At 41.8% G+C, this 25834-nt stretch overlaps 1 protein-coding gene and 1 pseudogene across 1 annotated transcript; both read right to left on the bottom strand.

The window, feature by feature from the left end:
* Positions 1 to 306: 306 nt before the first annotated feature.
* On the bottom strand, positions 307 to 5452 carry LOC121782143 (NADH dehydrogenase [ubiquinone] 1 beta subcomplex subunit 8, mitochondrial-like). Its single transcript, XM_042179867.1, has 4 exons — positions 5180 to 5452; positions 5013 to 5099; positions 4822 to 4917; positions 307 to 734 (listed from the first exon to the last, which is right to left on the bottom strand). Exons 1-4 carry the CDS (start codon positions 5315 to 5317, stop codon positions 678 to 680), a joined length of 378 nt encoding a protein of 125 aa, XP_042035801.1. The 5' UTR covers positions 5318 to 5452; the 3' UTR covers positions 307 to 677.
* A 1512-nt stretch (positions 5453 to 6964) lies between these two features.
* Positions 6965 to 25570, bottom strand: LOC121781265 (annotated as a pseudogene).
* Between the last annotated feature and the right edge of the window lie 264 nt (positions 25571 to 25834).

Here is a 25834-nt window from a genome sequence, read left to right as displayed (position 1 = left end):
GCTTTTTAGAATTATAACTTCTTAACATGTACTCCCTTCGTCTACAATTAGGAGTCTCATTTCATGACGGCGCGAGTTTTAAGAAATATTAAGAAAAATAAGTGGAAAAAAAGTTAGTGAAATATGAATCATATTTGTATATATTAGTTTTAAATGAAATGTGAGTAGAATGAGTTACATCATTAGTTGTAAAAGTGAAACGAGACTCCTACTCGTGGACAGAGGGAGTATAGTATAATCCGAAATACAAATTTTATCATGTTTAATATCCAACTTGAAACAAAATACTCAAAGATTCAACCTCGATAACTTAAATAAATATCCATGCATTCCATAAATCATAAATCCAAATTCGATTTATACTCGCTTCATACTCAACACACCCCTCTTAACAAAACGGCTAAACCCAACAAAACAGGACAAACCAACTCAAAAAAGATGAAGAGAGCTCGTCGTCATCATCATACATCTCTTGAATCAAGAAAAAAAAACCCACACGTAGAGCAATGAACTCAAGTACTTGCAGAATCATATTAAATATTAATGCCGCTCTGGCTTATTTTAGTAGGTATTTCGTTTGCAAGACTCAGTTACATCGTTTGGTCACCGTTTAGAACATGAGACGGTGTAGGAGGTTCAAAAAAAAAGGAGACGTACGTCTAAGAGCAGCAACCAAGCTAGGGTTCTCCACCTAGCTCCACTCTCAAGTTGTCATAGGGGTACACCTTGGGTGCCTGTAAAGAACCCAAAGATAGAAAACATTAGGAAGAGAATAAAACTTTCCACCTTTCATGGACGAAAATAAGTTGCACATTGTTAAATAATGCATCTGTATGGGGGAACAAATCTAGCGCCCTCTCTAATCAATTTTAAACTGGTCGATATTTTTTTCAATATCATCGTCAATTGCCTTATTAGGCGTCCACAAAGAGTATGCGACCCACAAAGTGTATGCGACGTTCTCCTTTTGAACACACTTGCTTATAATTCACTCTCAAAATACTCTTAATTTACATAAAAAAAAACATACAGCCCACCATCTTAACCACTATTTGCCCTTGATGGGATAATTTTCCACTAACCAAATGTATATCTAACATTATATTAAAACTCGCATCATCCCCGATGTTGCACACTCTAAGTAGATGGATTGAATAGTTAATTACTAGTGCAATATATCTAACATTTTATTGAAACTCACAGGTCCCCGATGTTGCACTCTCTTAGTCGAAGGAGAGAATAGTTAATAACTAGTGGAATATATCTAACATTTTATTAAAACTCACATAGTCCCCGATGCTGCACACTCTTAGTAGATGGAGAGAATAGTTAATAACTAGTGGATAAAAAACGGCCCAAGTCCTCTGACAAGTCAAGAGTAGTATGTTCAGAAATCAAGTAGTATTACTGAAGAAATAGGTTGGTTCAGCCACAAACCAAAACATTAATAAAAGCTATTGATCAGAGGAACAACTATTAGTATAAGCAAGAGGTGGCACCACGAAAGGAACCGATATAAAAAAATCTATTATATTCCACGGGTTAGAAAATCGTTTGTGAGGCACACCTCAGCTTGTGCAAACAGGGTGGGGCCTCAAACTTGCGCTGTAATTTATTTAATTTTCCTATTTTTCCGGTTTTAAGGGCCATTTTTGAATAGGGTTTCGATCCCTTTGCCCAATTTGAAGCGGGTTGTTTAAAAACAGCCCGAATTAACATATTAAAAGTACAAAAAAAGGAGTAGTGAGCCTAAACCAACAGAAAACATGGGAAATGGGAAGAAATGTCCCACTGTCTTATGTGCCCAATCTCCTCCCCCCCTCCCCCCACTGCTACTTGGATATTTGATTATGGCTAATATTTATTTGAGTTTAAAGTTTGGGGACTTTATAAGTATCTATGAGCATATGTTTTTTAGGTATCTTCATATATTTTCTATGTTTTTATGGCTTTTATACTGTATTTGGTATAAATTTCATGTGTTTTTATGATTTATGATTCGATATTACAGATCAGACACCATCAAAGGCTTAAGCCTCACAAGGCCATTGGAAAAGACCTTAGGGCTAATAACGCATTTTGAAACCTCATTTTACTCCTTTAATTATCTGAATCAGGTTCATATGTTTAGAATCTCCAAGTGCAGTTTATTGCAGGACAAGTGAAGGGAATCAATAGAAACATGTCTAGAATACAATGAGGGCTAGGCTTGATATAACACAAATCTTTCACCTACAAAAAGGAGGCTATATAAACACTTAAACAGGGTGCATAAAACCATCGGAAATTAGAGACAAAATACATTTCAAAATAACAAGGAAAAATGAGCATGTACTGCAGTGCAATGTATACAGGGACAGAGCAGTTTCCATTAGAAAAGAAATACAGTTGAGAAACAATTTGGTTCTGGTTATTGGTTAAAAACTTTGAGACAGTGGTTTTGTTGCATAACAACTCCAAAATGTATGGTCTTCTCCTATTGTACAGGCTACAATCAACACCTAGATGGGCATCAAAGTCTGTTGAAGAATGCATTTTGTTATCGTCCTTGTATGAAACTTTGATTTACTTTATTCATAATTACCTTTTCTATAATTGCTGTTATTATTATTATTATTATTATTATTATAGTAGTTATTATTATTATTATTATTTTAGAACCTATGGTTTTAGCCAACCCACCAATAAACTTACTGTTCATAGTTATTGATATTTTCTTAATTTAGTTATTCAGGTCTAAGTTATTTAGGGTTAGTTGTCTGGGCTCCAAGTCATTTACATGGAAATTTAGGAGGATTAAGAATTTTTTAGATCATTAATGAATTGGCCACCTTTGCTTTATCAGGAATTTCTAACAGACCACTCTGAGGTAGTTCTTCTTTTAGTAACTTAGCATTTTGTTACTACCTTAGCTGATAGCTCAATCACATCTTCCTACAAAAACTCACCAGTTGAAACTCATCAGTTTCCTCAAAGAAGAAGAAAATGCTCATCAGATTTCAATATAGGAGTAAGGCTAAGAAGCATCAGGACTGAAATGAAAAATATGAATACGATATATGATACAGGGGCGAAAATATGTCCATTCCCAAAAAATCAAGATACGAATACGTCCAAATTAGAGAAAATAATACTTAGCATAAGTTCATCCGATCCAAGCCAGATGAACTTGGGCCTTAGGGAGGGCATAAGTTAATCCTAAGAGCGGAGGCGGCAGCGCAACCACGCAGCAAGAAGTCGCGAACAGAGGACTAGCGTGAAAGAGAAGGAGCGCAGAGAGAAGCAGAGAAGAAGGCAGGTAAAACCAGGCCGCAAACAGACGCAGTGGAAATTTGAGCAGCAACTTATCAGGTGTATGTATTGGACTAGGATAAAATGTTTTGGGATAGGACCAGAACGTATTGGACTAGAGTTAGAGCATTTTTCGGACGTACATTTTAAAATAAAAAATCTAAAAAATGTATTAATATGTATTTTAGGTGTATTTAAATATATCCGTATTGAAAACTTCCCAGACCAGGGCCGCTAGGCTCCTCTCCTGGTGCTTCTTAGGGAGTAGGACACATGAATTAAACGAGATTCCATCCAAACAACAGCGAAAAGAAAACTGCACACGGTTAAAAGGTCCTAGTACTCCAATGCCAGATTGCCATCCCATGATTTGCATTTCATTTGACCAAATTGGTAATGTTAACTGAAGTATCAAAACACTAAGTTCTGAGTCATTTTCTCTCACAATTACCCAAGTACTTTTGAGCAATTGAAAATCATTGTAACCAATCTAAAGATTAAGTAATCAGCTCTTAGTCAGGAGCTTGACGCTTATGGGCTGCTCAATCAACAAATCAGCATACAATTCATACAATCTCCTACAAGCCCCTGCACTAGTCTCTATGTATTTGAAAGAGTGTTGAAACATAATGGAGTATCAGATTTAGTAAACTATTTTGTCTCCGAAATTATTTTTGGCAAAGGAAATATCGGCACTATTGTTGATTGAAATCACAAGTCAACTATGATGCCAAACATTTCCAATCAATGACTATTGACTAGTGACGACCTAATTTTCTTCCCTCTTCTATACAAGTAAACAAGCAGCCTCAATGATATATACTTATATAAGCAATAAGCTCAATGTCAATTGTAAAATACTCAAAAGTAGTAGGTTTTAGTAGCTACGGAAGAAAATATGTTCTAACTGCACATGGTAATCAATCACTGACTACCTAAATTTCCTTCCCTGTTCTAGACTAGTAAACAAGCAGCCTCATTTTTATACTTATATGTGCAATAAGCTCAATGTTAATAGTAAGGAACTCAAAAGTAGTAGGTAGACAAGAAAATATTGTCTATGGAGAAAAGACCATTTAATCTTTTATATCAATGAGAATATTGAGGGCATAGTGAAGTGAACAAAGAGAATCATAGAGCTATAATACAACATCAACACCATAGTTGCAGAATGAGAGAGGGGCAAACGAACGGTATTTCCAGAGTACATTAAATCACACGGAAATGTATGTCCCATTGTTACACACAAGGAGATATTGTGGAGAATTTTCCATTCAACATTAATATCCATACTTCTTCAGATAAGACAACTCAAGCAAATACCAAGGATGCAAACATGTGATGATAAACATTTACTTACAAATATATAGATTCAAAGCAGCATATAAAAATACAGATCAAACAAAAGGAAGATTCAAACATATAGCAAACACAAACCTAAGACTCACTAGTACATGTATCACACTACAAAGATTAACCATTGCAAATGGATGAAAAACAAACACATAAAATCAACAAATTTTGACTTACAAATGGTATTGTAGAAGCTTTGTCATTCCACACCACTAATAGACCTAGAGACGCGAAAAACCCCAATCCACCGCACAACCAAGCCAATGCTTCGTACTACAACAGAAATTATTGATTAGAAACACCACAAAACCCCCAAATGTAAACAGAAATCATGTATTATTGAATTAAAATGGTGCAAAATGTCTGACCTTCCCAACAGTATCAGCAATCCGGTCGATGCAAGGTTCGGGAAAGGGAGTCCCGTTATCCCACACAAGTTCATCGTTCACTGGAAGCTGCATTTCCAGCGAATTTCTAGGGTTTCAAGATATCTTCGGTGTAAATGGACTGAAATGCAAAAGATGTAAAGATTTACCGGTTTATTGGGGACGATGTGCTTTCCGACGGGGAGGCCCATGCCGGAGCGCTGCCGGAGAGAAGAAGCCGTGGAACGCGAAACGACGCCGTTACCACCCATGATCCGTGATGCTACGTGGCTCAACCTTGCTGCCATCTTCGATTTCCTTTGGTTTATTATCTCTGGGTATCAAATTTGATGGAACTGTGAGATGGTGATTGGTGAGTGATGAAATCGGTGATTCTGGTAAAGCAACCCTTGGCGATGAACACAGTTTAATTTTACACATTTTTAGAAAGGAGAATTTTTTTATTCAACTACATTTCATTATTTAAATTAGGATTATTTAACGGATAAAGTAGAGAATCAATTATTTTGATTAACTCGATGACAAAAATTTGGCAATAAATATCTTTAAGAATTTTCACATTTATATAACTCTCTTTATTTAAATTATATTCAAAATGCTAATTCAAGATCATAAAATAATGGCTTCTGAGGGCAATTTAAGAATAAAAAATATTTTTTTATTCTAGTAGTATGTGTTAAGATCTGATTATTATTTTAAAAAATAATTCTTTATTAAATTTGTTTATCATTTACATTTACTTTCATAATGGAGTTTTTCTGTTAAAGATAATCAGAAATAATTAGCAAAAATATTAGAAACACGTTGTTAATAGTTCTAATGATTTCCCAATATTATCGATCGTTTTTTACGGTGATATTGCTTTAAACAATAGAGTTCATATATCTCTACTTTCTATTATTCGTTTTCTAAATATTTAACCCTCATTAACAATAGAGTTCATATATCTCTACCAATATCGCAATTGTTTTTTATAGTGATGATGATACCAAAAACACCTTATAATCGTTAAACATAATTTGGACAATCAAATATGAAAATCCTAGCTTCCTATATATAATGCTGAAAAATGTATGTATTCAGACAATTTGTTAAATAATTTGTGACAGGAGATATATTTGATACATAATCAATAATTTGTGGTTATTCAAGATATAATTGATAGTGTGAAATACAAGATGTATATCAATTTTGTACATGACATACAAATACGGTGAGCCACGCTCATTTTTTCGGCTAACACTAAATTAGTTCATGGTTGAATAAATTGTTTTTGATGGACGGTGAGGAAATAGTTTTTATGTTAAAATTCAAAGTATAAATTACTTGGACTTGGATTATGTCAATAAAAATAAATAAAGTTAAGTTTAGAATGCTCTATAATAATTTAGTCAATTGCCATTGTGGTGTATTTTCGATTTGATTTTTATTTGAACTTGCATTTTTACTCATAGAAAATAATTATGCTTCCTTTAATAGACAAAAATCAGTTATCTTTTTCTTTCTTATTTCATAACTCATTACTAATATGCAGTCTGAACAACAGATGATCCCAAGTCTTAAATTCTTTACTTTTATTTGGAAACATGATATTATCCTGTTATTTGGAAAGATTATTTCAACAGTTCCTAACAAGATGCCACAGCTCATTCACATTGTGTAAATAAATACAAAAGAAAGAAATAACAAAAACACTAAATGGGGCAAAAGATTAAAAAAACAAACAAATAAAAAGGCACAATGAAATGAGGGAAATTTGCACTTCATTCTTATGGAAGAGTACTAGTTTTCCTAAGAATACAATGAAAACCATAAATGGCAACTGAGGTATGATTGCCTCTGTAACAATGGGAGCTGAATCAATAATCATACTTATATAACTAATGATTCAGTTTGAGGTTTAAAATAGAAGCAGCATAACTAACTATCCTGGTTCATTTATGTACCAGATTGTGACACGTTGTATCGCACGGGTATGCACAGTCGACAGCCTCGACAGTAGCTCGATCGAAGTACCAATTCCAACAGCAAGCGCAACATAAAACGCAGTACGATAATCAGTTGCAAAACTCGTAGTTTTATCGGTTTGTTTTTATTACGAGTGATGCGAATCCACAAGTCTAGCATCATTTGATCAACCCCACCAAGGACATTCATCGACTAATGACGAGGGCAATGACAAAGAAGATGCAAGAAGCTTTAAGCACATTCATCCGTGGAATAAGCTCATCCGAAGAGAATGTTCGACGACCAGAAGCTGAAAATGGTACTCAAGGCCTCGTGGGAGGAGGGAACGGAAGCGACGCCTGTCAGGACATGTCTTTTGGAGTCATCTGCGCTTCAATGCGCGACGTTCGTATAATGGTCATAACTCTCTCATCCGGACTTCGATGGGGGCGTGCAAGATACTCACGCGAAGCCCTTTCGAAGACGATGATAGTGTTTTTGGAGGATTCCAGACAAAACGCCCGACCGGGTGTTCTGACAGTTTTTGATCGCGAACTCCAGAGAGTTCGCTCGACCGGGCTTTTGGCTTAAGTAAAAACGTCCGACCGGACTTTTTGCGCGACTTGCGTTTTTGGACTCTTTTTGTCTTTCTTTTTTAGCATTTTTAGTCTCTTGTATAAATACCCATGTCTAGGGTTTTTGTGGGCAGACTTTGAACATTATTGAAGACACAAAGACTCCATTGTGAGCACCCATCTTCATTATTGAAGATTTATCCAAAATCCCTTGAGGTTGCATTTAATCTATTGCCGGGCTTAGATTATTTGTTAAGGTATGCTTGCTAGTTCTTGTGTTGCTAGTTGGTGGAGCCATTAGGTTTTTGTTTGTGAAAGTAGCTGATAAGTCGTTTTCTAGGCCTCGGTTACTGGTCAGTATAATAGGTTTGAATGATTATATTTGCAAAACAGTTGCTCAAAGTGTGCAGGATAAGTGTTCTGGCCAGTAGGGAAGTTCCGGAATGATCAGGTGGAAAAGGCGCCAGCATGATCTCATACTGATCTGTATACTTGCTAAAGCGGCTTGAGATGGAGAAGACGGATAGCTGGGACGAATTACCCACAACTAAGGGCAAAGAAGTCAAATTGCAACGAGGATTTACCCTAAAATCAAGGGTAGCCTCCCTATAAAAGGTAGCCAAGTTGGAGAGAGAGGGGGGGGTTGTTCACTTGAATTCATCACATCTTTAGGTAGAGAGCTCTCTTCGGTGATTCCAGTCTTTCAGCCGTGTCCTACTTCTTGCCTCGCCGAGCAATGATCACCTGACGTTCAGAATGTTCCAGAAGTTCCAGTCATCGTCCGTTTCAGAAAGCAAGACCGTAGTTTAGAGTTTCATCGCCCGGAGTGGCAAAACACTTTACTTTGCTTTCGTAGTTTAATTTTCTCGTTTTTTTCTTTGCGTTGGATTTCTGTTGCCGTTGGATATTTTTCTGCTTTTGAAATACTTTGTTGAAGTTTCGATCGTGTTTTAATGTATGAAGTTGACTTCCGTTTTGTTTATTGCGTCGCTTCCTTTTCTACTTGCCTAGCTAGTTTAGATCTAAATTTTCTGGTTGTTTTGAGTGCTGAATCTCTAATTTCCGTTTAGGTATTAAGTCTCGCTAAGTTAGTGTGATCTGGTACTGTTTGATTGCGTGGAAATTGTGCATGCAGTTTAGTTTTGAACTTCGAATTGTTTCCTATGTTGACCAGCATGCGGTGTTTCAGATCCAGTGTTTGATTTCAGATTTGGAGTTCCTAATCGTGGATCCGTGTCTTGAGTTATTGATCTGTGTTTTCCGTGATGAATCTGAATTTGTTTTCTGAATTTTGGATGTGTTCGTTGAGGAAGATGATGTCCTTGTCGCTTGGAGGGGACCATTTACCTTTTTAGTTGCTTTTTGCTTTTGTCCTTTACTTTTAGTTAAACCTTGTCAGCCCAGTCACCAAACTTCCACTACTTTCTGAATATTCCGTTTAGACCAAAATAGGAACCCTGACCCACCGAATATTTTCTGTTATAAGATGTTTATCCAAATCCACGTACACAGCTGCCATCTAATATTTCTCCACCATTCTAGTCAGTAGAGCTTAGCTTTTAATTTCTCGCCTAGGTAGAAATCTCAACCCGAGCGTGGTAGCTAACCAACCATTCCAAATTATCCCGCAGTAGTTTTAACGCACCATCTCCGTGGGATTCGACCCTTACCACCACCATACTACTCAGTAGAAGTGGGTTGAGGAATTCTTTGAAAACCAGGGTCTAGGCTTAGTTAGGATCCTTATCCTGATCAGTAGGATACATCCTTGCTTGAACGACACCTACGCACCCTGTGGGGGAAATAATCCACCTTTTCAAATGGCGCCGTTGCCGGGGATGGATAGCGTTATTTGCAGTTACTGTGAGTGATACTTGGTGTATATATTGTGCATAACCGTTTTTTTTTCTTCTTTTCTTTTCAGTTTATGAGAAGCAGTTCGGCTCCTGACCAGTGGAGACCGAAAATACTCCAGCGAGGATCTATACTCGTAACCACTCGTTCTGGCCTGTCCACAACCCTGTCTGACTTAAGTTCGAGTAGCGACGAAGAGCAATACAACATAGAAGGACCAATACCAGAGGAGATACCACTGTTGGGAGGCATTCCAGTTCAGATGGCCGCCAACGGAGATGAGGATCCAGAGATCGGTACCCTTAACGCACATACCGAAGGAGAGCCACCGCAAGCCATAGTCGTTACCCCAGGGCAAACCGCCTGCGATGTGAAGCCTCATGTGATCGCGATCCTGCCTACATACTGTGGGAAGAGCTATGAAGGGCCGTATGAGTTTCTTCATGAGTTTTGTAAAATTTGTAGAGCGCAGAGGAGACCAGCAGGAGCGACTGAGGATGATTATAGGCTGAAGGCTTTGCCATTTGTGCTCAAGGGGGAAGCCAACACCTGGTTCATGCGCTTGCCCCCCGACTCTATTGAGACTTGGGCTGATTTCAAGTCCGCGTTCCTAGGTGAGTTTTTCCCATCATCCAAGACAAGTGCGTTAAAGAGGGAAATAACTAATGTGAAGCAAGGGTATGATGAACCCTTGAGCGACTATTGGGCAAGATACATGGGTCTTTTGGAATCATGTCCCAACCATCGCATGGCTGACATTGAAATACATCATACTTTCTACGAAGGTATGAGCGCGATAACCAAGGACCTGGCAAACTCATCGTCGGGAGGAAGTTTCACGCAATTGCGGGTCAGCGAAGCGAAGAGAGTCCTAAGGAAGCTACTGAATGCTAAGAAAGAGTATGACCATTCAAGGGAAGGATACAACCGAGAGAGGGCTGCTGTTGCCTCGTCTACTGATCAGGACAACAAGCTGGAGCAGAAAATGGATTTGAAGATGGAAGAGCTGAAGAAGTCACTTCTGAGTGCGATCGAGAAAAGCACCCCACCACCTTCCCCAGCTGGGAATTACAAGAGTGCAGAGCAGGGAAATCAAGCACCGAACTATGATCAGCCTAATGACTTCGTGAATATGGAACAAGTCAATGCTGCGGGGTACTTCAATTCTAGTGGGCATTGGATTCAAGGTAGACAACGGGATGCACCATGGAGAGACCACCCGAATTTTCGATGGGGAGATGGGAACCAAAACCAGAACCAAGGTCAAAACCAGAACCAATATAATTCTTACCCGAACCAAAACCCCAACCGTGGTCCAGTAAACCCTGATCACCAATCCAACTGGTCAGGAAGGAACCAACAGCCCCAAAACCAAAACCCACAGAGCCAAAATCCGAGCCCTGCCTATATACCACCTCACCAGAGAAATTTCCAAAACTACCAAAATCAACCAAACCAAGCACCCCAACACCATCAGACCCAAAACCAGTTCCAACACCAAAATCAGAATCAATACCACCAGGACCATTACAATTCTCCTGCCCAGTATAACCAATATCCACCTAACCAGGGCCAGCAAAATTTCCAGAACTACCAGAACCAAGGGCCGAGTCAGTTCCAAAACTCAAACAAGCCAAGAAGATCCATGGAAGACATGATGGGGGAATTGCTCTCGTCACAACAGAGTATCAAGGGAGAGTTGCAATCCCATAATGAGGTCGTGCAGGGAATGCAAAATGCCCAGAAAGAACATAAAGCGAACATGGACATGATGAATAGACAGTTAGCCCAACTGGCCAGTTCGGTGGGTGATCTGAAAGGAAATGCAGGGAAGCTTCCATCGACCGTCCAAATGCCCGAAAAGGCGAATGTGAGTAAGGTCACGTTGAGGTCGGGAACGGCTTATGATGGACCTCGACCTAAGCAGCCCAGTGGAGAGACTAGCGGAACGAAGATAGGGGGCGACACCATCTCGATGGAGGAGCTCAAGAGACCCATGCCTCGGATGCAGGACCCATTCTTCTTGGGCGAGACCCCTTGTGGAAAAGATGAACCCGAGATCATACTGATCAGTAAGGAACCCCATCAGGAAGTAGAATCCAGAACGGGGGCTCAACCCCAGAATTTGCCCAAGGAAGACCCCAAGGTGTTAGCAGAGGGACAGGTAGAGGAGAAAAAAGGGGAGAAACCGTTCCCATTCCGCTTTGTTACGAAGAGGAGGAAGGAAAACCCGGTGGACTACTTGTCTATTTTCGGGAAGCTGGATGTCACCATACCATTCCTCCAAGCCGTGAAGCTGCCTCCACTTGGGAAGTTCATCAAGGATTTCATAGCCGGGAAAGCCCAGAAAGATGGAAAGATTATGGTGGAAGGGATAGCGTCAGCAATAGTGCAAGAGAAGCTACCGCCCAAGAGAGCCGATCCAGGTATGTTCACTCTACCGATCAGTATAGGAGATGTGAAGGTCAAACATGCAATGTGTGATTTGGGAGCGTCTATAAATGTTATGCCATTGTCGATCTATAACCGGTTGAAGGGAGTTAAGTTGTCAAGTACTAGGGTGTTGATTCAATTGGCCGATAGGTCGTGCATAAGTCCCGAAGGAGTCTTAGAAAATGTGTTGGTTAGGGTGCATGATTTTACTTACCCCGCTGATTTTTATGTGATCAAAATGAGTGAACCTGAAGCGAGGGAATCTAGTGGAGTCTTGTTAGGAAGACCATTTTTGAGAACGGCCAAGACGATAGTAGATATGGCTGAAGGGACTATTTGCATTGATTTTCATGGAGAGAAGTTTACCTTTGATATAAATGATGCCATGAAGAAACCCATCGATTCTGAAAATCTATGCTATGTTGATGTGATTGACCCCCTAGTCCAAGATTTTCTTGAGACCGAACTATTGCAGGAGAAACTCCAAGCTTTAGATGTTTATGAACAGGCTGACGTAGAAGCTGCTGCATGGTGTGATCTGATCAGTAGCCAGGGGTTGACTGATGAAGAAATAGAAGGAGCGATTAAGGATTTCTGCCAGAAGTCGGAATTCATTGGAGCCGCAGGAGCCAAGCTACCAGTCAGTATAGAGAAACCTTCAGAGGGAGAATCCGATAAAGAAGGAGAGGCTCAGAAAAACCCTTTACCCGAAGACACACTTCTACCCCAAGTTGAGTTGAAAAAGTTGCCAGCAAACTTGAAGTATGCCTTCCTCGGAGGTGAGAACTCATATCCAGTGATCATCAGCAGCAGCCTTACGGAGGAGCAAGAAGCTAGACTACTGGCCGTGCTGAGCAAGAACAGGAAGGCGATTGGATGGAGTCTTATAGATCTAGTTGGAATTAGCCCCGACGTCTGCATGCACCACATTAGATTGGAGGAAGGAGCGAAGGCACATCGAGATGCTCAAAGGAAGGTAAACCCTAACATGCGAGAAGAGATATTGAAGGAAATCTTGAAGTTGTTGTCGCTAGGAATTATCTATTCAGTGCCCGATAGCGAGTGGGTGAGCCCCATTCACATGGTCCCCAAGAAATCTGGGATCCAAGTCGTCAAGAATGAGAGGAATGAGCTGATCCCAACGAGGCTAGTCACGGGTTGGCGAATGTGCATCGATTACCGCAAGCTGAACAATGCAACAAGGAAGGACCATTTCCCCCTGCCTTTCATAGATCAAATGTTGGAGAGATTGGCCGGGAAGAAGTACTTCTGCTTTTTAGATGGGTATAGTGGATATTTCCAAATTTGCGTGGATCCGGAAGACCAGGATAAGACCACCTTCACTTGCCCATTCGGAACCTATGCGTACCGACGCATGCCCTTCGGCCTATGCAATGCTCCAGGTACGTTTCAACGTTGTATGATGAGCATATTCTCCGATTTAATTGAGGACTGTATAGAGATATTCATGGATGACTTCACGGTCTACGGAGATTCTTTCGACTCTTGTCTTCATCATTTGGACATAGTCCTAGAGAGGTGTCGAGCAAAAAGTTTGGTTTTGAACTTTGAGAAGTGTCATTTTATGGTCACGGAGGGTATTGTTCTGGGACACGTGGTCTCGGAAAGAGGAATCCAGGTGGATCGAGCCAAGGTGGATGTTATATCAAAATTACCGTTCCCTACTGATCAGAAGGGGATTAGGGGTTTTCTGGGACACGCCGGATTTTATCGGAGATTTATTAAGGATTTCTCCAAAATCGCCCAACCCCTTACTAGGCTACTACAAAATGACGTGGAGTTCGTTTTTGATGAGCAATGCAAGGCTGCTTTCGATCTTCTCAAGGAAAAGCTGGTATCCGCACCTATCATACGGGCTCCTGACTGGGACTACCCTTTCGAAGTAATGTGCGACGCCAGCGACTATGCGGTAGGAGCCGTGCTGGGTCAGAAGATCGATGGGAAGAGGTACGTAATTTTTTATGCGTCCAAGACTCTGAATCAAGCCCAGCGGAATTACGATACCACTGAAAAAGAGATGTTGGCAGTAGTATATTCTTTCGAGAAGTTCCGGCCATATTTGCTGGGATCCAAGGTTATAGTGTATACTGACCATGCAGCCATCAAGTATCTGATCACCAAGAAGGAGTCCAAACCACGCTTGATCCGATGGGTGCTCTTGTTACAAGAGTTCGATTGGGAAGTGGAAGATAAGAAAGGAGTCGAGAACAAGGTAGCAGATCATTTGAGTAGAATATTGCAAGATGGGAACAACGAAGAAGTGCATGACAAGTTCCCGGAAGAACATTTATGTGAAGTAATTTTTGCGCCCAGAAGGATCGACTGGGAAGAAGTATTGAAGCTTACTGGTCAGAATGATGCAGCGAAAGGAAAGGAGAAGGTAGGGCAGGAGCCGTGGTACGCCGACCTAGCGAACTACCTAGTTACTGGAGAGCTTCCAGAGGTACTGAGCATTACAAAGGCCCAAAGAATGAAGCTCAAGAGTGAGGCCAAATATTACTTTTGGGACGACCCATATCTTTGGAGGGTAGGATCCGATCAAGTGATACGAAGATGTGTTCCTGACTGGGAGCAGCGAGATGTCCTGATCCATTGCCACTCGTTAGCATGCGGAGGACACTTCGGATCTAAGAAGACGGCCAGGAAGATTTTAGATAGTGGATTTTATTGGCCGACCCTCAACAAAGATGCGTACGAGTTCTGCAGGAGCTGTGAGCGTTGCCAACTGACCGGTGGGATATCTGCCCGAGATGAGATGCCGCAAGTACCGATTGTTGTTTGTGAATTGTTCGACATATGGGGAATGGATTTCATGGGGCCTTTTCCTTCGTCCTATGGCAATCTGTATATCCTAGTCGCGGTGGATTACGTCTCCAAATGGGTAGAAGCCAAGGCCACAAGTACGTGTGAAGCAAAGGAGGTGGCCAAGTTCTTAAAGAGTCACATTTTCAGCCGTTTCGGAGTCCCAAGGGCGATCATCTCTGATCAAGGTACACACTTTTGTAATCGTACAATTGACGCTTTGATGAAAAAGTACGGTGTGCACCATAGACTTTCAAGCCCGTACCACCCGCAAGCTAACGGCCAAGCCGAGATCTCTAATCGAGAGATAAAGAAGATTTTAGAGAAAACTGTAAACCCTTCTCGCAAGGATTGGAGCGTGAGATTAGAGGATACTCTCTGGGCATATCGAACAGCCTACAAAACCCCCATAGGCATGTCCCCTTACCGGATCGTTTTTGGGAAGATGTGCCATTTACCGGTTGGGATTGAGCATCGAGCATACTGGGCAGTACAGAAAGTGAATATGGATACTACAGCCTGTGAAGAGGAAAGGAAGCTGCAGCTGCAGGAGCTTGAGGAACTTAGATTGGAGTCGTTCGACTCAGCCATGTGGTACAAGGAGCGAACCAAATTGTGGCATGATCGAAATCTGAGAACTAAGGAGCTGCATGTAGGGCAGAAGGTACTACTCTTCCAGTCTAGGCTGAAGCTCATGCCAGGGAAACTCAAGTCCAAATGGGCAGGACCTTACATCATAACAGCCCTCCGAGCTAATGGAGCGGTGGAGATTTCAGGGAGTCTTCCTAACTCTGAGCCTTTTGTTGTGAATGGACATAGGCTGAAAATCTTTAGGGATAATAGTGAGGTGGGGGTAGTGGATGAAATTCCACTGCTACCACATACTAAGGTCACATACTGATTGGTAAGATAGGAATTTGGAATTCCACGTGGCTAGTTTCATTTTGATAAATATTCTGCATATACTGGCCAGGTAGGATTCCAAATTACCTAAGGAGAATGTAAATACTGTATATACATACTTGAAAATTTTCTGAAAATCCAAAAAAAATATGTTTTCAGGCCTTAAATTTAGGTTGGGGTACACTTTGACCAAGAGATTACCTATTTAGTGTTACTCCAATTTGTATTTAAGTGCCCACTTAATTTATTTTCCTTATTAGGTAAAAATAGCGGGAAATTATGTCATGGGCGATAATTGATTAAGTTTTTTTTTTTCAGCTTTTGCAGAGAGGCAGACTGGGAAGGCGCGTGAGCAGTGGGACAAGACCCGTCGCCCAATCAGGATCCAGATTTCGCAACCGCCTCTGTCCTTTGAAACGTCGCGACCGGCTACCTGTGATAGCCAGTGACAACCGCCTGCAACCACCTCCTCTCGTCCGAATTAAACATACCACCTTACCCTTTCTCCCTCATAAACCCTTATTTTCAAAATCCCTTTCAAAGAAATTCTCCTCGAGCCCTCTCACAGAAACATCGTACTCAAACCAAACCCTAATTCCTACCGTCAAATCACAAATTTCAGTCATGGGTAAGAAAGCTTTCGCGAGGAAAATCAAACCCCGTCGTGAGAACATCCAAGAGACACAGCCACCGCGAGAAGAAACACCGGAGGCACAACCACAGTCAGATCAACCACTACCGGCACCGACCGCTCAACCGCCTGCCACTATTTCTTTGAATGCCGTGATGGCATTTCTTCGCCAACAAGACCCGACTAGAGACTGGACGGCGGCGATTACTAGTTTTGGCCAGACGAGAGCCGTAGAAACCGCAACCAGCGAAATTCCATCTGTGCCGGTCAGCCACACCGCAGCAATTTCGGAAGAAGGAACTCCATCGGCGTCCGCTCCATCGGAAACTTCAGTACCGAATTCGGCGGAACTCGACACCATCGCTGCCCACTACGATTCCGGCCCTGAGGAACATGAGCAAAAGAAAAATCCGGGAGAGAGCAGAGGAGCAAGGACGATACCCGAGAAGGAGCCAGTCTCTCCTAAAGTGGCACGGGAGGACATAGATCTGAACGAGTTGGCCAAGAAACAGCCTCATGACCGATGAGGAATTTCAGACTATCATAGCTGGAGTCGATCGGATGGGCGATAACACTGTCTCGATGGTTGAGGGTCTAGACCTCACATCGAGAGCAGTAGGGGAAGGTGAAACAGCTGAACCAGGAACCATTTCAGAGGGCAAAGAGTACCAGTCAGTAGAGGAGAAAGTGCAGGATGAAGGGAGAGAAGCAGGGTTGGTAGATCCCCAATCTGATACAGGGGACGATGGTTTGCAAGAGGAGGAGAAAGAGCAAGAAATGGGTACCCAAGAACCAGCAGCAGTGCCGCATCCCGTTCTGAGGTCGATACCGGTGAAGCGGCGTTTAAATCTGAAAATGACAGAGAAACCGACACCCAAACGGGTGTCTCAGCGAGTTTTGGGTAAAAGAACAGCACGTATGACTCAAGCGAGCACGGCCGAATACCCAATAGAGATCGCCAGCGAGGACGATCAAGCCACTCCAACGAAGCCTGAAAGCGAACCTGTTCAAGCTACTGATCAGGAAAACACTGGGGTATTTTCAGTACAGAAAGAAACAGGCACGGCACTCGAAGGGAAGGCTGAGGGTTTGAACCAATCACCCGATTTAGGAGGTTCTGATGAATCTGAGAAAGACGAAGCCTTACTCCAAGCTGAGGAGGAAGCCAAGTACCAGATGGAGAGGAAAAGAAAAGGGAAAGCCGTTGTGAAAAGGAAGCCGAGTACCAAAAAACCGCGCACCGTGAATACAGGCGTAGTAATCACCGAGGCTACCAAGACCACCCCATCCGGCCAGCAAAAGCAAAGTGATAGCGAGTACGAGGTTAGTGAAGAATCTGAGTCAGATAGCGATACGTCCATGGAGGACGAGGAATACAAAGAGCAGCAACTCCCGAACGATCATCTGGAACTTTTGCATCCACCTGCAGATCCACTCCGATATAAGCGATGGACGGTAGAACTCACGGATGACGTTGTGGAGGAGATGAAACTGTTTGACAACAAGAAGCTCCAATCCGTCTACCGCACCAAAAATGCGAAAGGTAAGAAGGTTAAGAGTGGGAAGGTAATTCACCTCCCTTCTTTAGATGAGTTACAAGTTCGTGAATCGTTTCTCGCCTTTCTGCATGGGTTGGGTTTCGAATGGTTGTTAAAGAATGAAGATTTGGGTGTCCCGGTCGATTTGGCCAAGGAATTTTTTGCGACCTTTCGATTTAGGGTCACAACTGATTTGGATGAAGAATGTATCAACTTCAGGATATTTGGGGGAGAAATTCAGATGAATTTGATTGAATGGACTGTGCGGTTGGGTATATGCAGTTTGGAGGAAGCTATAGGACTTGAATGGAGAGACAGGGAGCGGGGGATTCCCCGCCGGCATGTGGAATTCGAGCCTCAGTCAGCTTGGGAGGAACTTACTCACCAAGGGGCAGGGCAATTCCAATCCACAATCTCCCGATCGATCCACCTCAGCGACCCCGTTTTACGCCTGGTTCAACTATTTTTAGATTACAATCTTTTGGGGCAATCTAATTCGGCAGTCCGGACTTCAATGACAGAGTTGTACCTTATATGGTGTGCCAAGAAGGGCGTGAAGCTGCATTTAGGATTCTGGACCGCTTACACATGTCACCTCATCGCCACACACCCTGCACGCAACATTTCCCTCTGCCATATATTGGGAATCTTTGTGAGAAACAACATCACCGTTTCGGCGGACGAGGACTTAACCCCCTTAACAATGGTGGACGCCCCAGGATTGTTCGACACCCCTCTGTTCGTCCGAACGAACACAGTATACATGAGGCAGGGCGTGCCCCACTTTTATGCGATGGGAGAAGAGGCAATACCCACTGCTCGATTAGCAATAGCTCAGGACGCACCAGGACACGATCAGGGGCAAGATAGAATGGAACAGGCTGTGGAGAAGATGGCTGAGGAGAGCAGACAGATGGGGGAAGAAGTGGTCCGTTTAGCGTCCGTGATGGAACGAATGTTGAAGGATTCCGAGGGGCAGAGTATGCGCACTCAGAGGCAAGATGAAAGGATGGAGAAATCTATGGAAGAAGTAAAAGAGGAGAATCGGCAGTTGAAGGCAGAGGTAGCCAAGTTGGCTGCAGAAGTGGACCGGCTATTGAAGGGCTCAGCAGAGCAACAAACGATGCGTCAGAGACAGGCGGCAATGGAAGCTATTGTATCCAGACTCGGGGAGGAAAACTACAAGATGCAGACAGAGATGAATAGGATGTTGTCCATGATCGACAATATCTTAGAGGAAGTAACCAGCCGGAGGAAGGAAGTGGCTGGGTCGAGTGGCCATGGTGGCCGAACTGATGAACCACAAATCCAAGAGACCGAAGTGCCGGAGGAAGCCGAAGTGCCGGAGGAAGCCGAAGTGCCAGAGGAAGCCGAAGTGACAGCGGAGGCCGATGAGCCGGCGACGAAGAACGATAAGGAGGACCAGACTGGAATGGAGACAGACCCACCGAAAGAACAACCTGCACCACCTGCTCCGCGAAGGAGCAGGCGACTACGATAGACCCCCTATACCGACAAGTTAGTTTTTCTTTTAGTTTTCGTTTCCGTATTCTGTTTTATTGTGTTTTGGTGTTTAGGTAGTTTATTTCTTCTGTGTTGTGCGCAGACCTCACTTCTAACACTTAGCCTAGTACATAGTCTAAGTGTGAGAAGCAAGGGGTTTGTTTCTTGGGAGCATGAATTCTGTGTTTCTTTTGTTTTTGGTTTCGCGCATGTTTACTCACACTTATTCCATAGCCTAAGTGTGAGGAGTTTTGTATATATGTGTTTCTATGTTTTGTTTTTTTTTTGTTTTTGTTGCTGTTAGGTGTTCAAACCGCTCCCACTTAGCCTATTCCATAGTCTAAGTGTGAGAAGTTTCTGTTTGAGTTGTTATTTTTTGTTTGTTATTTTGTTATCTGTGTGTCCACCATACTGGCCAGTACCTTTTTCCACTTCACAGCCTTATCTGGGGCAGACACTTGTGAAGTGGGAGGGGAGACGTAATGGCCAGTATGACGTATATATGCGTGTTCTGTGTTTGTGCTCGTTTTGTGTTTTTTTAGGTCTAGTTTTTATGTTGTGTGCTGATTTGGGCTTAAAACTCAACCGTCCTGAGCTGGAGGTGAGGGGAATTGAGGGAGATAAGACAAGCTGGAAAACCGAAACCACTCTCCTTAGTACCTCCTAACCAGTATAGATGATGTGAGTATGAGAGAAAAGCCCACACTTAGAGCCAAACACGAAAGCCCTCTAAAATGTGAGTTATAAGCCTTAAAGTGGAACCACTTTCCACATACACTTAAAGAAAGGAGAGGCTGCCACAATTTGCCTAGGGTGAAGTGATCGCGGGTAGCAAATACTGAAGGCAGTAGGAACCCCCCTTGTTAAAAAAAAAAAAAAAAAAAAAAAAAAAAAAAAAAACCACCTTTAGAACCTTTTTTTTCTTAACCTTTTATACCCAGATAAACACCCCTAGCCCCTGGGACTGTGCGTAAGGCATGAAACAAATGGATGCTACTGGCCAGGAAGCTGAACAAAGGGCAGAAACCAGCTGGGCAAGAAAATTGGAGTTCCCACAACCTAACTCCTTTCTCGGCCCACAACCGAACTCCCGTCTCGGCTCATCAGCAGGGAGCCGAGGACGAACTGATTAGAGGAAGCCGAGGACGAACTGATTAGAGGGAGCCGAGGACGAACTGATTTCTTCAATCTTAATATCCAGGTCCAAAAAAAAAAAAAAAAAAAAAAAAAAAAAAAAAAAAAAAAAAAAAACTGATCAGAAAAGCAACTGATGCGAAGCCACAAGAAGCCTACTGACCAGTTGGAAACTCAAGCCAGAAGCACCAGCTAAGAAAAGCAACTGATCAGAAGCCTGATACACACAGTTCCCCCTCATAATTTAAATAGAAGTTTTTGAACCTTAGAGCCTTAGGAACATCTACCCAAAACACTACAACCCAACAGCCCCGTTACAAGCCTTTAAGTCCTTCAGTAGCTGCACATGAGATCTAAGTCCAAAGCAATTGTGGTTGAGCATGATGAGAGAATTCAGTCCTAACGTTCCTGGTGAGGTGCGAGTGACTGAGTGAACCTAGTGGGTGACCGAGAGTGTGGGCGATCTTGACAAGCAGATGTACTGACTGGGAGAGAAAGGGGGGGGGCGGCAGAAGTTCAAGGCTGTCTAAGGCCGGATTGCACCTGATCCCGAGGGGAGGGATGGTTGAAAATGTAGCCCAATCTGTTTATGTGTGTTTGTGTGTTTGTATGTTTTTTTTTTTTTTTTTCTTTGTCGTTGAAGTCTAGAGTCCAGTTTTAGGTAGAGTCGGGCAGGGAAGTAACCAGGCTAGAATGCGACTTATTGCCTTTTGTTTGTTCTTCACGCTTGAGGACAAGCATGTGGTAAGTGTGAGCAGTTTGATAAGTCGTTTTCTAGGCCTCGGTTACTGGTCAGTATAATAGGTTTGAATGATTATATTTGCAAAACAGTTGCTCAAAGTGTGCAGGATAAGTGTTCTGGCCAGTAGGGAAGTTCCGGAATGATCAGGTGGAAAAGGCGCCAGCATGATCTCATACTGATCTGTATACTTGCTAAAGCGGCTTGAGATGGAGAAGACGGATAGCTGGGACGAATTACCCACAACTAAGGGCAAAGAAGTCAAATTGCAACGAGGATTTACCCTAAAATCAAGGGTAGCCTCCCTATAAAAGGTAGCCAAGTTGGAGAGAGAGGGGGGGGGGGTTGTTCACTTGAATTCATCACATCTTTAGGTAGAGAGCTCTCTTCGGTGATTCCAGTCTTTCAGCCGTGTCCTACTTCTTGCCTCGCCGAGCAATGATCACCTGACGTTCAGAATGTTCCAGAAGTTCCAGTCATCGTCCGTTTCAGAAAGCAAGACCGTAGTTTAGAGTTTCATCGCCCGGAGTGGCAAAACACTTTACTTTGCTTTCGTAGTTTAATTTTCTCGTTTTTTTCTTTGCGTTGGATTTCTGTTGCCGTTGGATATTTTTCTGCTTTTGAAATACTTTGTTGAAGTTTCGATCGTGTTTTAATGTATGAAGTTGACTTCCGTTTTGTTTATTGCGTCGCTTCCTTTTCTACTTGCCTAGCTAGTTTAGATCTAAATTTTCTGGTTGTTTTGAGTGCTGAATCTCTAATTTCCGTTTAGGTATTAAGTCTCGCTAAGTTAGTGTGATCTGGTACTGTTTGATTGCGTGGAAATTGTGCATGCAGTTTAGTTTTGAACTTCGAATTGTTTCCTATGTTGACCAGCATGCGGTGTTTCAGATCCAGTGTTTGATTTCAGATTTGGAGTTCCTAATCGTGGATCCGTGTCTTGAGTTATTGATCTGTGTTTTCCGTGATGAATCTGAATTTGTTTTCTGAATTTTGGATGTGTTCGTTGAGGAAGATGATGTCCTTGTCGCTTGGAGGGGACCATTTACCTTTTTAGTTGCTTTTTGCTTTTGTCCTTTACTTTTAGTTAAACCTTGTCAGCCCAGTCACCAAACTTCCACTACTTTCTGAATATTCCGTTTAGACCAAAATAGGAACCCTGACCCACCGAATATTTTCTGTTATAAGATGTTTATCCAAATCCACGTACACAGCTGCCATCTAATATTTCTCCACCATTCTAGTCAGTAGAGCTTAGCTTTTAATTTCTCGCCTAGGTAGAAATCTCAACCCGAGCGTGGTAGCTAACCAACCATTCCAAATTATCCCGCAGTAGTTTTAACGCACCATCTCCGTGGGATTCGACCCTTACCACCACCATACTACTCAGTAGAAGTGGGTTGAGGAATTCTTTGAAAACCAGGGTCTAGGCTTAGTTAGGATCCTTATCCTGATCAGTAGGATACATCCTTGCTTGAACGACACCTACGCACCCTGTGGGGGAAATAATCCACCTTTTCAGTAGCCATTGGGTTTTCTTTCTTGAGTTTGAATCTAAATCATAAAACTTATCATCTTCTTCTTCTTTTCCATTTTTTTATTGTCATATTTCTTATTTGGGTTATTGGATATTATTCCTAGAATAAATCCGGGCAACATATATTTCTTGAATGCTTAAGATTCACATTAACGGACTGAAGAAGCATCAACTTACCCTGTTGTTAATTGGGAGAATCATCGGCAAACCAAGTATCCTGCCGTTCTGACTGGCAACAAGAATTTAAAAATAACCCGTTCTGGCTCGATTCTGAAAAGCTTTGGACTGCACTCAGCATACGATCCCTAAAATCTGTTTCATCACGATTTAATCGATGAGCACCAGAGACGCCTTGAAAGCGTGAAACAAGCTCATCTTACCCTGAAGAAATTGGATCTGTGATGCGGAGCATCGTTCGTTATTCAATTTACAATCATGCCAGCTGCCTTGAGGATCAGCAGTTGAAGGAGCCAAGCTTTCTTGGACCTAATTTATTGGAAAGCAGAAATCAATATGTTTGTATATTTCTCTAATTATTGAAGTAAAATGTGGATAAGGTTCTACTTTTACCTGCCATGAATCATAAGCAGCATTAAGAATAAACAAAGGTGTCTTGATGCCGGCAATCAGATTCTGAGGGAAGAAACACTGCCACGCAAAAAAAAAGGTACGTAAAGGAAATGATAATCGAGCCAGAAGTTGGCTCGTATATCTGCTGGAAAAGCCAAGCCGAAGGAAGGCTTACCGAAGTAGGATCCTAGTGGAAGGTGCAAGTGCTTGGTAGGTTTTGTTCAACGCCCTGCCACAATATGTCAAAATATGATGGTAACAGTCATTCGCTTAAATAGTACGCAATATGAATAGCACGCAACAAGATGACGTCTCCAACGTTTATGGCATCACGAAAACAAAGAAGAATGTGATGGTAACAGTCATTCGCTTAAATAGTACCTGCAAGCAAACGACGCCAGCAAAGAAACTTCTCAGTGTGTGTCCACCAGATACATCAGTACTGCAGCAGGAAACAAAAAAATGAGATTCTGACAATCTGTGGAGCATTAAACGTCAATAAGGCGAAAAGGGGATGGCTTTATGGAATACAGAAGCTAAACCACCAGCGAAGCAACCAGAAAGAAGAGCCTGGAGTAAAATGTGGCTCAAATAGTAAATACTACGAAACATGAACAAACAGATAAAGTTACAAATTAAGTAATACAATACTTGATTCGCATTGTGCATTCCCTTTGACATCAGATCTTCTCTTGCAGCCAGCCATATGCGTTTCCCCCTAAACTGCAAACCTGCTTCCTACACAGCAAACTATTACTTATAAACAACCACTACTATATAAAGTAATTGCTCAATGTAAAACTTTCACATCAAACAGAAGCTCTTTAGTTCCACACCGTAATCTTGATCTACCGGACTCTCATCAAAGTATTCAATTAAAGTATGCAATTATGCCAAGAGAGGTATCCCATCGTAGTGCTGCAACCTTATTTTCACTGTCCCCAGCGAAAGAAGCCCCATCGCAGTAGCGAATCTTTACTCGATTCCAGTTAAAAAAGTCTGCACGTGGAAAAGATATAATCAGGGTCATGACAAACCACATGTAATTTTGACATGATAAGAACTGGTTTCTTCGTTTATTACCGGGATTTTCTTCAGACTTGTTACTGAGTATCCCGGTAAATGGAATTTGCTTCTCGAATAATGTGGATGATCCACGATGTGTTGTTTTACGGTAAATGCATGATCTTAAAGTGTTGCACCAACCTCCACCCTGCCACACATCATGAGATGACATTTATGATTGAGAAACCAACAAGCATAAGTCTATTGCCACAGATGGATGCCTAACCAGATTTTTTTTTGCATCATACGTACTTCTATTAAAGTAAATACTCCATATTTTAACAATACAGAGAACAAATTCAGAGACAGCATAAGCAAGCTTGAATATCGCTGCATCTCCCATGACATCAATTCTACATTTTAAGCAATGAGCTTAATAATCCGAATATCGAGAACAAGGCTCAAACTTAGATATTACTGTGTATAGGAAATCTATAATTAAAAATATAAGTAGTTTACTAAAAAAAGCACCCTAATAATATGTTATAGCAACAGCTGTGTAGAATTTAATCAGTAATTGTTCGTCATCACACAAACCTCTAGCTGGATGAGCCAACTATTTGCTCCAGTCCCAAACCCACGATGCAAGTGATTACCATCCAAACATACTGCAAAATTTATACACAAAGAAACTTAGACCAAAAAGCTAGTTTAAATCTCAGCAACAATATGCTTATTAACTAGCATTTCAGTCATTTACAAGAATGCACACCTAACAGCTTATACAAGAAATAACATAAACCATTTCCCTTATAATAGGAGTTTTAATTTATCCTAGTTTTAAATAATCACACAAGTGAATAACATCAAGGGCATACAACAAAAGCACCCCAATTGAATATAAATGGTGCATTAGAAACTAAAGAAATTGATAATTTAAAGCAACTTAAACCATTATCCTCAGAAAAGCAACCACACAACACTAATCCTAACACCAACTTTAGCAAACTAGAAAATGAGTAAGAAACGTGAGCTCATATCAGATTAATCCAGCATAAATCACACAAATCAACAAATTAAAAGTGAAATAAACAGTCTGAAATAGAGAAAGAGAGTACCAGCTCCTTTAGCAGGAGCTCCCTGAACAAGAGTGAAGCCCACCATGAGAGCATCGGGAGGAACAGCAGCAGCAGCCGTACCATAAACAGGCTCCAAATGAGACATAGACTCCAAGAACGACACATCTGAGCTGCTATTCCATTTTGAAAAACGCATCAAGTTTGGAACTCTCAGCTCCCCATTTACTCAAAACAAACAAAACACACAACACAACTCCAATCTTCCCCATCAAAAAGGTGTGTAAAAGGAATAATTGGCAAGAATTTACACGGCTAATGGTTTGCGTTTGAAGGTGCTGATTTTTAGAAACCGATGCATGGGCCAAATTCCACGAAAGTACCTCTGGGGAGTTAGTATCCGTCGTTTGTACCCGAAAAAAAAAATTTCCAGAGAGGGGAAAGACGCGAGAAGTTCACGCGTGTATCAATATTAAACACGCATTTCGTTCATGCGTGTTTCAATTAAACACGCGATTTGCTCATGCGTGTCTTAA

Source organism: Salvia splendens, chromosome 20 (assembly GCF_004379255.2).
Source record: "Salvia splendens isolate huo1 chromosome 20, SspV2, whole genome shotgun sequence".
Taxonomy (NCBI): Eukaryota; Viridiplantae; Streptophyta; class Magnoliopsida; order Lamiales; family Lamiaceae; genus Salvia; species Salvia splendens.
The sequence above is the reverse complement of the archived record's forward strand: the minus strand, read 5'-3'. Positions and strand labels throughout refer to the sequence as shown.